The sequence below is a fragment of the Callithrix jacchus genome, chromosome 8 (genome assembly GCF_049354715.1).
Source record: "Callithrix jacchus isolate 240 chromosome 8, calJac240_pri, whole genome shotgun sequence".
Lineage (NCBI taxonomy): Eukaryota > Metazoa > Chordata > Mammalia > Primates > Cebidae > Callithrix > Callithrix jacchus.
In genome coordinates, this window is record NC_133509.1 from 37,990,088 (window position 1) to 38,003,186 (window position 13,099).

At 42.7% G+C, this 13,099-nt stretch overlaps 1 protein-coding gene and 1 non-coding gene across 15 annotated transcripts in view; both read right to left on the reverse strand.

The window, feature by feature from the left end:
* GABPB1 (GA binding protein transcription factor subunit beta 1) overlaps positions 1–10,999 on the reverse strand; it is a 76,375-nt gene extending 65,376 nt beyond the window's left edge. For 7 of the 14 annotated variants that reach the window (XM_078334239.1, XM_078334237.1, XM_078334236.1 and 4 more), the window contains exon 1: positions 10,783–10,999. Coding sequence is in view for 7 of the 14 variants with exons in the window: in XM_078334238.1 (XP_078190364.1) it covers positions 10,722–10,745 (24 nt within the window). In the remaining 7 variants the exon portion in view is untranslated. Of the gene's footprint in view, positions 1–10,721 lie in introns of all 14 variants that reach the window. The other 7 variants (XM_078334238.1, XM_054239645.2, XM_078334235.1 and 4 more) reach the window with 1 other exon arrangement.
* LOC118145297 (U6 spliceosomal RNA) lies at positions 3,328–3,429 on the reverse strand. The gene has a single exon (XR_004730423.1). It is a non-coding gene; the product is annotated as a U6 spliceosomal RNA (small nuclear RNA).
* Positions 11,000–13,099: the final 2,100 nt, after the last annotated feature.

Below are 13,099 nucleotides of genomic sequence, written 5' to 3' on the forward strand. Positions count from 1 at the left end.
CAGCTTAATAATGCTGAAGAGTAAGGATCAAGGCTGAAGAAGAATATAATATAAAAAGGTTTAAAAGTCAGAAAGTAGAATTTGGACTTTATCTTGTAAACTGGGAGTCATTCAAAGATTTGACCAAATGGTGACCCTTTCAAACATTTATTCAGCACAGGTTCAATTCATTTTGTTTGACAGAATAGACAGTGCAAAGGTCAACAGCACATGTTCTCTCCTCAGGCTTGTATGTTTAGCAACAGGTTCAAAAATTTTTCAAAAACAAATTATTCTGGCAGTCATACGCAAAACGGATTCAAGGAAGGAGAATCTAAAGTTTAAAGAGAGCAAATAATAGGCAGTGCAGAATTCCAGGACAAACTGAGAGCCAATAAAGGGAAAACAACTGTGCTGATTGATATATATAAGAAATAATGTAAAAGCATGCATTGCAGACTACTTAAAGATTTAAGTGGGCAGGCGCAGTGACTCACACCTATAATTCCAGCACTCTGGGAGGCCGAGGCGGGTGGATCATGAGGTAAGGAGTTCAAGACCAGACTGGCCAACACGGTGAAACCCCATCTCTACTAAAAAATACAACAATTAGCTGGGCATGGTGGCTTGTGCCTGTAGTCCCAGCTACTTGGGAGGCTGAAGTAGAACTGCTTGAACCCGGACCCTGGAGGCGGAGGTTGCAGTAAGCCAAGATTCCGCCACTGTACTCCAGCCTGGGCTACAGAGCGAGACTCCATCTCAAAACAAACAAACAAAAAAAAGATTTAAGTATGATAATGATGAGATTAAAAGAAAATCTGGGAGCAGGTGAAAAGCTAAGTAATAATAAATCTAAACGTGAGGAAGCTGGCTGCGGTAGCTCATGCCTGTAATCCCAGCACTTTGGGAGGCCGAGGCAGGCAGATCACCTGAAATCAGGAGTTCAAGAACAGCCTGGCCAACGTGGAGAAACCCTGTCTCTACTAAAAATACCAAATTAGCCAGGCATGGTGGCACATGCCTGTATCCCAGCTACTTGGGAGGCTGAGGCAGGGTAACTGCTTGAACCCGGGAGGCAGAGGTTGTAGTGAGCCAAGATCACAACACCGCACTACAGCCTGGGTAACAAGAGCGAAACTCAGTCTTTAAAAAAAGGGGGGGATGGAAATTCCTTGAATTTTCCAACAGACATATCCAGTAAACTGTTGGAGGAACAAACGTGCATGGGACACACATTTGGGAGTCATCAGCATGTAAAACATCTGAGAGAAGACAGAGAGAGGGGAATAAAGAATCAAGTACTGATGAGAATAACAGTGCTAAGAGGCTCGAGAAACTACAAAAAAATCAGAAAAGTAGTAATCAGAAGGGAAAACCAGGATGGCAAATTAACACAAAGAGCAAGGAAAGAATATTAAGAAGCCTCGGTGGAAATAGTAACACATATATACTAACTGAAAAGAGTCAGGATGAAGCCAATATAATCGACAAAAAGGATGTCCTCTAAAGCAACAATCTGAATTATGATATTCCAAAACTGCGTAAGTTAGGAAAGTAGCAGTAAAAGAACTCAGGACTTGACTTGCCTGGACAACACAGTGAGACCTAGTCTCTACCAGAAAAACACGAAATTATCCAGTCTTGGTGGCACATGCCTGTAATCCCAGCAACTCGGGAACTGAGGTAGGAGGATCACCTAAGCCTGGGGAGGTTAAGGATGCAGTGAGCTGCAACTGCACTCCAGCCTGGGCAACATAGTTTGAGACCCTGTCTCTGAAAAAAAAAAAAGAACTCAGGGCAGCAACTATAATTCAATTCTTAAAATTTCTGAAATAAAGAAGAGAAATGCTGCAGATAGCTGGAAAGAACAGTAGCAGCAGTTAATCAAAACTGATTTTTTTTCCTCCCAAAGTACAGAAGTCTGTACATATTTGAAGGTAAAGAAGAAAAAACACTGCAAATAACAATCAAAGTGACAAGAGAGGTAAACTTAACTGTGGCAGCAAGATTCTTCTTCCATTCAATTTACAAAATAAGATGAAAGAATAGAGATTTGTTATGGTGACAATGAAAAAAATGTGCAAGCTTACACCTGGTTTTTCTTTTTCACTTAAATAGAAGAGTTAAAGAGGAAGAAGAAATATAAGACAACAGAAAAATGCAATTAATAAGATGATTGCCAAGAAAATAGGAAGGGTCTATTTGGAATTGTTCAGCATAAATTTATAGTGGCCAAGAAGTCTTCCTAATTACTCACCTTCCTCCACAAATATGCTGTGACCTGTGAGGGAAAACAGAAGAAATCGACGGTGGAAAAATTTGACAACAGGAGTCCAGTAAAATATAAAATGAATGAATGATGTCAAAGTAGACTCTATCTAGTACATACAGGAGTAAGGTAAAGTCTTAGTCTGTTTGAGCTGCTATAACAAAATACCATGAACTGGGTGGTTTACAAACAACAGAAAATGATTTTTTTTTTTTTTTTTTTTTTTGGTAGAGATGGGGTCTCACTATGTTGCCAAGGCTGGTCTCAAGCAATCCTCCCGCCTCAGCCTCCCACAGTGCCGGGATTACAGGCATGAATCGCTGTACTCAGCCCAGAAAAATTATCTTTAATAGTTCTGGAGGCTGAGAAGTCCAAAATAAGGCACTGGCAGATTCAGTATCTGCTAAGAGCCAGCTTCTAGACAGCAGTCTTTTTGCTATTAACCTAACATGAAAGAAAGGGCTAACAAGCTGCCAGAGTCTTTTTTTTTTTTTTTTTTTTTGAGACAGTCTCACTCTGTCACCCAGACTGGGTGTAGTGGTACGATCTGAGCTCACAGCAACCTCCACCAGCCGGGTTCAAGCAAGTCTCCTGCCTCAGCCTCTCACGTAGCTGGGATTACAGGCTCCTTCCTTCCACCATACCCAGCTAATTTTTGTATTTTTACTAGAGACAAGATTTCACCATCTTGGCCAGGCTGGTCTTGAATTCCTAACCTCATGATCCACCCACCTCGGCCTCCCAAAGTGCTGGGATTACAGGCATGAGCCACCCCGACCAGCCTGGAGTCTCATTTATAAAAGCACTAATCACATTCATTAGGGTTCTACCCACCTGAGCTAATCACCTCCTAATATCATAATCTTGGAGATTAAGATTTCAGCATGAATTTTGGGGAGATAAAGCATTCAGACCATAGCACTAAGGAATAGAAACGGAGAGTCTCTATGAATGAAACACATAAAGGAACACAGGAAAAGTAGTCACATGGGCAAAGATCATAGAGTTCACACAAACCCATTTAGGAGATAAAGGTATAGTATACACCATACTAATTTTTTTTACTTTTTATTATTAAAAATAACATGGAGCCCATCACAAATTTATGTGTCCTCCTTGTGCCCACACTAATCTTGTCTGCATCGTTCCAATTTTAGTACATGTGTTGCAGAAGCAAGCACCATACTAGTAATTATTTCTTCCTGTTTGGATTTACAGTAAGTGCTATGGACATAAAGGATTACAGGAGTCAGAAGGGGCTATACATCCAAAATTCTTATAATAATAAGAATCAACCTAATTCCAAAATTCAGTACTGTAATTTTTATGACCATCTCAGTCTCCATAACCACAGAACAGGTGTGTTAAAGGCAGATATAGTGGCATCTACCCACCTCCTTTAAAGAATCACTACTATAGGCTGGGTGCAGTAGCTCACACCTGTAATCTCAGCACTTTGGGAGGCCAAGGTGGGCAGATAACTTGAGGTCAGGAGTTCGAGATCAGCCTGGCCAACGTGGCTAAACCCTGTCTCTACTAAAAATACAAAAATTAGCTGGATATGGTGGTGGGTGCCTGTAACTGCAGCTACTTGGGAGAATCACTTGAAACTGGGGGGCAGAGGATGCACTGAGCTGAGATCATGCCACTGCACTCCATCCTGGGCAACAGAGTGAAACTGTGTCTCCAAAAAAAAAATATCTTGGGCCAGACATGTTGGCTCACACCCATAATCCCAGCACTTTGGGAGGCAGAGTCAGGAAGATCATGAGGTCAGGAGATGTAGACCATCCTCGCTAACACACAGTGAAACCCCGTTGTCTCCACTAAAAATACAAAAAAATTTGCAGGAGTGGTGGCACGCGCCTGTAGTCCCAGATACTCAGGAGGCTGAGGCAGGAGAATCACTTGAACCCGGGAGGCGGAGGTTGCAGTGAGCCGAGATCGTGCCCTTGCACTCTAGCCTGGGTGACAGAGCAAGACTCAGTATTTAAAAAAAAAAAATTTAGTTGAGCATGATGGTGTGTGCCTGTAGTCCCAGCTACTCAGGAGGCTGAGTCAGGAGAATCGCTTGAATCTGGGAGGCTGAAGTTGCAGTGAGCCAAGATCACACCACTGCACTCCAGCCTGGGTGACAGAGCAAGACACTGTCTCAAAAAAAAAAAGAAAAAAGAAAAAAAAAAAAATTTTATTCCTCAAGTGTAATGAGACATAAACAAGCTATTTGGGTTATAGGAATGCTCAAAGCTCTTTTAGAAAACAATGATACTATATAATGTAATATAATCACACCATTATTTTAGGATATTCTTAATAAGAGAATCACAAGACCAACAGCGGTAGTTTTTCAAAGTTTCAATTTTTTTTTTTTTGAGACAGAGTCTTGCTCTCTGTCACCCAGGCTGGAATACAGTGGCACAATATTGGCTCATTACAACCTCCACCTCCCAGGCTCAAATGATGCTCCCGCCTTGGCCTCCCAAGTAGCTGGGACTATAAGCACATGCCACCATGCCTGGCTAATTTTTGTATTTTTAATAGAGATGGGGTTTCACCATGTTGGCCAGGCTAGTCTCAAACTCCTGACTTCAAGTGATCTGCCCGCCATGGCCTCCCAAAGTGCTGGGATTACAGGTGTAAGCCACTGCACCCAGCCTAAAAGTTTCAAAATTTAAAATTAAAAAAAATAAAATCACAGTATCAGTTTGCTCAGTATTTTTTAAACCAAAGGAGATAGAGGTGGACGTTTTCCTTTTTTTTTTTTTTTTTTTTGAGACAGAGCTTGGCTCTTGTGCCCAGGCTGGAGTGCAATGGTATAATCTCGGCTCACCGCAACCTCCACCTCCTGGGTTCAAGCAATTCTCCTGCCTCAGCCTCCCTAGTCGCTGGGATTACAGGTGCCCACCACCGTGCTCGGCTACCAGTATTTTAATTGACTGTTAAATTTACCAAGTACTATAAAACTATATAATACCATGAAAAGATGTTTTAATATTATAAGACTAAAAATTGAGTAAATACTTAATAGGTTCCTTATCTGCAATCCCAAAAAACCAAAAAACTACTGAAACCCCAACTAACTCATCTTGTGTTAAACCTTATGCAAACTGATATGAAGCTATTCATGGTCTTTATCCTATTTAGTGCAACCATTCATACATTTTGCTATAGAAATAGTAACAAATGAAGGCGGGTATTGCACGGAATTCTGTTACACATTACTACCTTGCCCATATCAAAAAAAAGTCTTATTCCAAAACCCTAGGAATTTGAATAGTGAACGGTTATCCTATAATTGCTAACATTTATTGAGCTATTAACTATGTGTCAGGTACTATTCTGTTCACTTTATATAAAATAACTCATTTAATCTTTCCAATTATCGTGAGCTAGGTATTATAATAATCCCCGTTTTACAAAGAAGTAAACTGAGACACGGAAAGATTACGTAAACTGCCTAAAATCACAAAGCTACAGTGTAACTAACTGGGATGACGCTGGGATAAATATTTAAAATATTACACATAAGATTAACAAAACACAAGAGAATTGATTATGGTAAGGTGGTAGGAGTCAGTGATATATTTCTCTATTCAATTGACATTACTTCCAGAATAAGGAATCAAACAAAAAATTACAAAACACTACATGCATTTACAAATTTTCATTTATGTACAATTTCCACGAACTTACTTAAAATGCAGAGAATAAACCCAAATTTCTCAGCTTATGCTAATATTTTTATTGAAAAATAACATCTTAATATCTTAATTACAACACACAATAATTCATATTCATTGCAGAAGTTAGAAAATCTGAATAAGCAAAAAGAAAATAATCATCTATAAAACTATATTCAGAAATAACCATTTAACAATTTGGCACATATCCTTCCAGACATCAATATATTATTTTTTTTTTTACCAAAATGAAATCATGTTTTTAAATCTACTTTTTCTCACTTATGTATACCAAGACATCCTCTCATGTCTTTATATTATCCTTTCATCATTTTCATGGCTGAGTAGACAGTACCCCCTGTAGGGATAGACCCTAACAATCACTGTGAAACATTTAGGTTGTTTACAGTTTTACCACATTATGATCAAGAGTACTGGCTCTGGAGTCACACTGGTTGGATTCAAGGCCTGGTCCTAATACTTACTAACTCAGCTACCTTGAGCAAGCAACCTAATTTCTCTATGCCTGTTTTCTCTTCTGCAAAACAAAAATAGTACTACCCACTTTATATGATTACTGTGGGGGTTAAAGGCATTAATACACAGCTTTTATTATCTACAAAACAGCAGTTGGTACATTCACAGCTAAATCTTCACACACATCTTTACTACATCAAAAAAATGCCTTTAAAGGGAATTTTCACGTCAAGAAGGTATGCCCATTTTTAAGGCTCTGAGTCTGCCAAATTAGTGTGGTTTAAAGCCCTTCTTGAAATAGCCTTCTCACTTAACACTCATTTCTCTTTATACAAGAAGGCAAAAACTATTATCCAATTAAGTTAATCAGCTTGGTTCAATCAATTAGCTTTTTGTGCTTCCACCTGTAAACCTCGGCATATTTAATAAAACCTTAAAGTTTATAGGTAAGTAGAAGACACCTGGCCCAAATTCTCCTTCAGCACAATTCCTCTACTCTAGAATCCCCAACTTGTCAGTGAGTAGGACAGACTACTACCCAAAACAACCCATTCTATTTCCACAGTTTTGAGGAAATACCTCTTGGAAGAGAGCTGAAATCTGCTCCTTTTAAACTTCTACCCACTGACCCTAGTTCATTCTGGTCAAGGCAAATCTGATCCTTCTGTGTGACAGACCTCTAAATCCTTAAAGGTAGCTGTTACTTCTTAAAAGAAGCTTCACTTCTTTAGGTCAAACACCCTATTTTTTCAACTTTTTCTCATTTCAAATTTCTCTCACGTTTATGCTCTACAGATAAGTGATTTCAACACTTAAACATGTCCACCACCTTGGAAATGAGAAAAACAGAGGTCTGTTCCTACCTTACTTAATCTTGAGCCTCTGTGTGTTTTTTTATTAGCTCTCCAGATGATTCTGAAAGAGTCTGAGAATGAATGCAAGGTCTCACTTATGATAGTATGCTACCCAAAAAGCCATCCCAATACCCCAAGTATAATATAACCAGTACAAAGTAAAGTGGGGCTAACCTTGCTCTTTCAATAAGCTGTTCTACCAACATAAGAATTATTCACGGACAGCTATGGTGGCTGACGCCTGTAATCCCAACATTTGAGAGGCCGTGGTTGATCAGTTGAGTCCAGGAGTTTGACACCAGCCTGGGCAACATAGTGAGATCTTGTCTTTACAAAAAAACTAAAAAATTAGCCAGATGTGTTGGTACACACCTATAGTTCCAGCTACTCAAGAGGCTGAGGCAGAGGCAGGATTGCTTGAACCTGAAAGGTGGAGCTTGCCGTGAAATATAATTGTACCCTGCACTCAGCCTTGGTAACAGAGCAAGCAAGACCCTGTCAAAGAAAGAAAAGGGGCAGGGGAGAGCCAGGGTGGGAAGGGAGAGAGAAAGGGGAGGAGGAGGAAAGGGAAGGAGAGAGAGAAAGGTGCACTAGGCCACCAACAACTGAACTGACAGCTGATCGCATCAAAGCATCTTCTCTGTATTGAGCACTGTGATGCGAACACACAGAAAAAAACACAGGCCCTAATACTCATCTCATCTAGTGCTAGATTTACCTTCTAGAAAACATGAAGGAACAAACATCTTCAGAAAGGTGTAATACTAACTATAGCTGTCTCAAAGGAGACATCAGAGCTATAGAAACATCGTGATTACTAGCTGGAAATCATAATAGTAGTTGGGGAGGGGAGAGGACGGGATAGATGACACTAAGGAAACTAAGTTGCTCTGGCTCCGAATGTCATGATTTTGTGTGGGTTCATTTTTTAATGTTTGCAAAGTTAAAGTCAGAGAGAAGAGATGGAGGCCATCGGTGAGTTCATTTGAACTCAGGCTACTTACAAAGAGAGACTGGGTAACTGCCTCATGCACCCTCAAAAATAAATTCATGATTCAAAACTTCATGTAACTTCTGAATTCCTCATGACACGCGGTTTCACCATGCCAGCCATGCTGGTCTCGAACTCCTGACCTCAGGTGATCTGCCTGCCTCCGCCTCCCAAAGTGAGCCACGGTGCCCAGCCAAACCAAGCAAGTATAATTAACCAAGATCCAATCTATTTTCATTTAAAATAGCAAACATTAAAAATACACCTGGTGTTTTCTAACAATTACACAAAGAATGACCAGATGCTTCCTGTTGATGAACAGTAGAGAACTACACACTGACAGATTCAGACTAGAGTTGACAGAAACAACTGGAAACAAACTTAGCTTCCTTTCAAAACCACTAAGTATTGCCTTAAGTTTTTACACATTAATCAATTAAGAATAATTGTCTCCCAACCTAGAAAAGCCAGAATGATTCAGAGACAAAGAACTCTTAAGGGTTATGTCTCCGCAAACTATTCTTGATTTCACCAAAGGATTCACTGCAGAATTAATTCCCTGTAAAAATCTGTACCTCCTATAGTTTTCAACATGTTCTATGTTTAAACATAACATTTACACAAGTGTTCACAAGCATATGTAATGTGGAATTCACGCGTTACTTGTGTAAATCATTACAAATATGTACTGGAATTAAAATTTTTAATCACTTAGGAATATTTTCAAATGCTCCTGAGTCTCCGATATCATACGCAGATTATGCAATCCTTATCCGTGATTTGGTTTAGGCACCTAAATTCCAACTTTTAAAAAAGTTAGAGCCCAGTAAAAAGGCATGGGAATCAATCTTATTCGTCTTCTTAAAATGTGTCTTGCATAACATCCTGATTTGACGTGCATGGTGAAAGCAGGGTAAGAATGACACATTTTTTTTTTTTTAAGTATGAGTGTACAGTGGAGTGTTCCAGAGGTTACATGATGTGCTAACCACAACAGTCTGAAGATTTGAGAATTTACTATTGAACCAGACATTAAAAAGATTTGCAAAAATTTAAGATGTCACTCTTAACATATCTATGTTAACATGTAAAGGGTTTTTTTCCTGGAAGAAAAAAAAAAAGAAAAGAAAAGAAAAGCCATCTTTAGTTTCCTTAAATTCAAAGTCTGAGCCTGGAAATGGAAATATCAAAGCTGATGGTTATACGTCAGTGAGAAAAAGATTTAAACCAAGTTGGCTGGGTCTCTCCATGAGATAAACTATCTGCAATAAAGAATGTCTGTCCACTAACTTCTGCATAATATATGAGAGGGCATCTTTTAATTCTGGGAGGGCATGTACTTTACAAGGACCATTTACAGACTACATCAAACCTTTTTCCAGATAAAAATTATGCTTCAGTAACTTGCCTGAATCGAGAGAGCAAAACAGTCCGGAGAAAAAACTTAAAATGTTTCCACATTATCAAGCCCCCTTCCGAAGCACTGTGGTCTCTGCCCCTCCTTTGAACAGATGTCTGCTCGCCACAGTCCAATCAGATTTAAAGCAAGAGTATCTGGACTGAAAACAAGCTTAAAGTAGGAAGACACACACAAAGCAGGCCTGTATCATTCCAAACCAAGGTGGTTTCAGTTTTCACGTTGCACCCTTGAGGTTAGGCACGCTGATTCAACACAGTTGGAGAGCTTCAACAAAACACACTAAACACACACTGATGAACTGTGCCCTGGCAGAGATGACCTGGCAAAATTCTCAACTTCTTCCCTGAGGCCGTGCACCCGGCAGTCTCGGCGGTGAAGTCTTTGGGGCAGAAGTCCCGAGCCTTCAGAACCGCAGGCTTCTCCCCCTCAGGACTCCAGGCCCCGCGGCCAAGTCTGTCGCAGCGGCGGCCCCGCGCGGGACAGGCCTGGCTCTCCCGTTAACTCCGTCCGGGCCGGCCGCTCCCGTCCCGGCCCGAGCGCCTCTCGACCCCGCAGCACAGAGCGCCCAAAACCGGCCGCCCCAGTCGCTCGTTACCCTCTCCGGAGAGCCCGGTGGGGCCGTCAGGCTGCCCAGACAAAGGATACTGTGGCGCCCAGAGGCCGAGGCCTGGCCGCGCCTGTCTTCCTCCCTCTCCCGCCCACCGCCAACCTCCAGTCGCCTGCAGAACCCCCGATGCCTCAGCTCGACCCCATCGCTACCCTGGGGCGGCCGCGCCGGACGGGCCCGTCGGGCAGTCGCTAGGAGGCCGCGGCACGCCAGGGCCGAGGAGGGGGCGGCGGCCGCCACCATGTCTGCCCGCCCCTCCCAGAAGCGGGGTGCCCAGCGGACAAAGCGCAGCGGCGGGGCGGGCGGAGCGGGCGCCCAGGCCGACCCCGCCGACCCCCGCGGAATAAGCGGGGCCAGGAGCCCCGGAAACCCGGCGCCTTAATGCAATAAACAGGAAATCGCGGGGATGATCTGGGTTCCGGGGGAAGTGGAATTATTTTTTACCAGCGAAGAGATCAACTTCCACATCCGGTGGTAACAGGGCCCTACACAGACCCGCACTGACCTGGAAAAGCTTCGGGAGCGGCGACGGGGAGGCAGCAGGAGGTGGTGCGGGGACCCAAGGCGCCTCGTACCCGGCCGGGCTGACACGGCCCCGCTACACACAAAGCGCTTCAGCTGCACAGGGCGCTATTTTCCGAAAATGCCGCGTCTGGTCGGCGCCCAAAATCCCCACCGAAAAGTCCCCGTGCTGCGCGCGGAGGGACACATGGTGTGCGACTGAGTCAAGCTCCCAGCATCCCTCCCGGACCCGGCCCTCGTCAACTCCTCTTCCGAGGATTTTCCGCCTCTGCAGTCGTCGGCAGATCTCGCTACTACCCACTCCCTGACTCTGTTCCGGGGAGGAGAGAGGAGAAAGAGGGTCTGATTTTTTAACGAAGGGGAGGAAAATAAGTCATTTCTAGCGCTTCAGCCACACAAAGAAAGCGGCGGAATGATCCGCTCTCGGCGACCGCAAGTCCCGGCTCGCCCGGCGCCTGCGCGGCAGCGGGGGTGGGAGCTGCGGCCGGCCATGTGCGCGGCGGAGAGGCAGGTTGGCAGCGGAACCTTCCCGCCTGTTTGTGCGGCGGGTGGGAGTTTGGAAACTAATGTTCCTGTGCTAACCTTGGTGTCTCTGACGTGATCGTTGAAAGACGGAGACTGCGGAATCTTTGGAGTTTAAGCTTGCCAACTGAGCGGCCTAGCAGAATCCTGGGAGGCGGAAGGACAGCCCGGAGGCTAGGATTTACCTTAAAGTGGCCCTACATTCAACTAGGCAGACTGGGACGGGAGACGCTGTGGAGGTACCAGGGACGGAACGAGTGAGGTTCCTTTTCCACTTGTATAAACTCAGCAGTCAGGTTCATGACGAAGATGTACATATTTCTGTAGCTTTTTTCCCCCAACATGGTGATAGTGCCCCCCATTTCGTAGATCCTAGTAACTGCTTACTAAATACCCTTGGATTACTGCCATCTCAGAGATAGAGCTCTGTTTCTCCGTGGCTCTAATGTCAAAAATTTTGTTGTATTTTATTGAGAAAGTAGAAAAAGTTTGTTTGGAGATGGAGATTTGCAAAGTTAAAAAAACAACATATTTTGAACTTAATCTAGATGTGATTTGCTAAGGAGCTTAACACATTGATATGTTTTTCACAGGGGAGCCTGGGCGTGGCTTTCCTAACCTAGTAACTGCAACTTCCAGAATCCTATCTACATCTAGGACTTGGGACTATGTGAGACAGCGCCAATAATTTAATCCAGGAGAGTTGACAAGCTTCAATGAAATCCATATTGCGTACTGATTTTGTGCTCCCTCAGATAAGTAATCTCTCCACTCAGCCTTTTGTAATAATTGATGTAGTAAAGTTTTGTAGTCTGCGTAATTTATTAAAGTGTTGTGCCTAAAATAGAAGAAAAGTAGCATAAAAACCATTATGTTTTCTTTGATTTAATATTTTCATTGCTTCAGTTAATAGAAATTTGTCAAAATTCTGATATGTTTTTCTGTTTGAGTGAACAGTTAATTATTGCTGCAGAATTGTTACCCCCATTGATTTTAGACTTTAGAATGTAGACAAGTAAATAGGCATCATCAGTATGATGAGTGTGAAGCTGCTGAATACTGTGGAATTAAATAAAGGAGGAACCCCTCATTAAACCAATAGGGAGGAATAGAGTAGAATGGGACTGAAGAAGCGTTAGCTTAGTAAGGGTATTGGGGATCACGCCTGTAATCCCAGCACTTTGGGAGGCCGAGGTGGGCGGATCACCTGAGGTCAGGAGTTTGAAACCAGCCTGACCAACATGGAAAAACCCCATCTCTGCTAAAAATACAAAATTAGCCGGGCATGGTGGTACATATCTGAAATCCCAGCTACTCAGGAGGATGAGGCAGGAGAATCACTTGAACCCAGGAGGCTAAGGTTGCGTGGGGTGAGCCGAGATGGTGCCATTGCACTGCAGCCTGGATGACAAGAGCTAAACTCCGTCTCAAAAAAAAAAAAGTACTGGAGAAGACCTAGACAAGAAGCAGTAAGTACAGATGTTTGGAGGCAAAGACTTGAGAGATTGTTGGGTAAAGAAGAGTGCTGGAGGTCTACTTCTGAAAGCCTTGAATGCTATATGTAGAAGTCAGCTTCTGAGAGCCAGGAGGAAGCTATTGAAAGATTTTAAGTGGAAGAATCATAGGATTGAATTCATTTTAGACAGATCACTGTTACACAAAAATTTGAGGCGAGGAAAAGAGTTTGGAGAAAACAGTAGGCTGTTAGCCAATAATGGCTTAAATTTAGTTGGTGGCAAGTAGGAGTGAAGAAAATAACAAAAGTGGTTAGTGGGAGG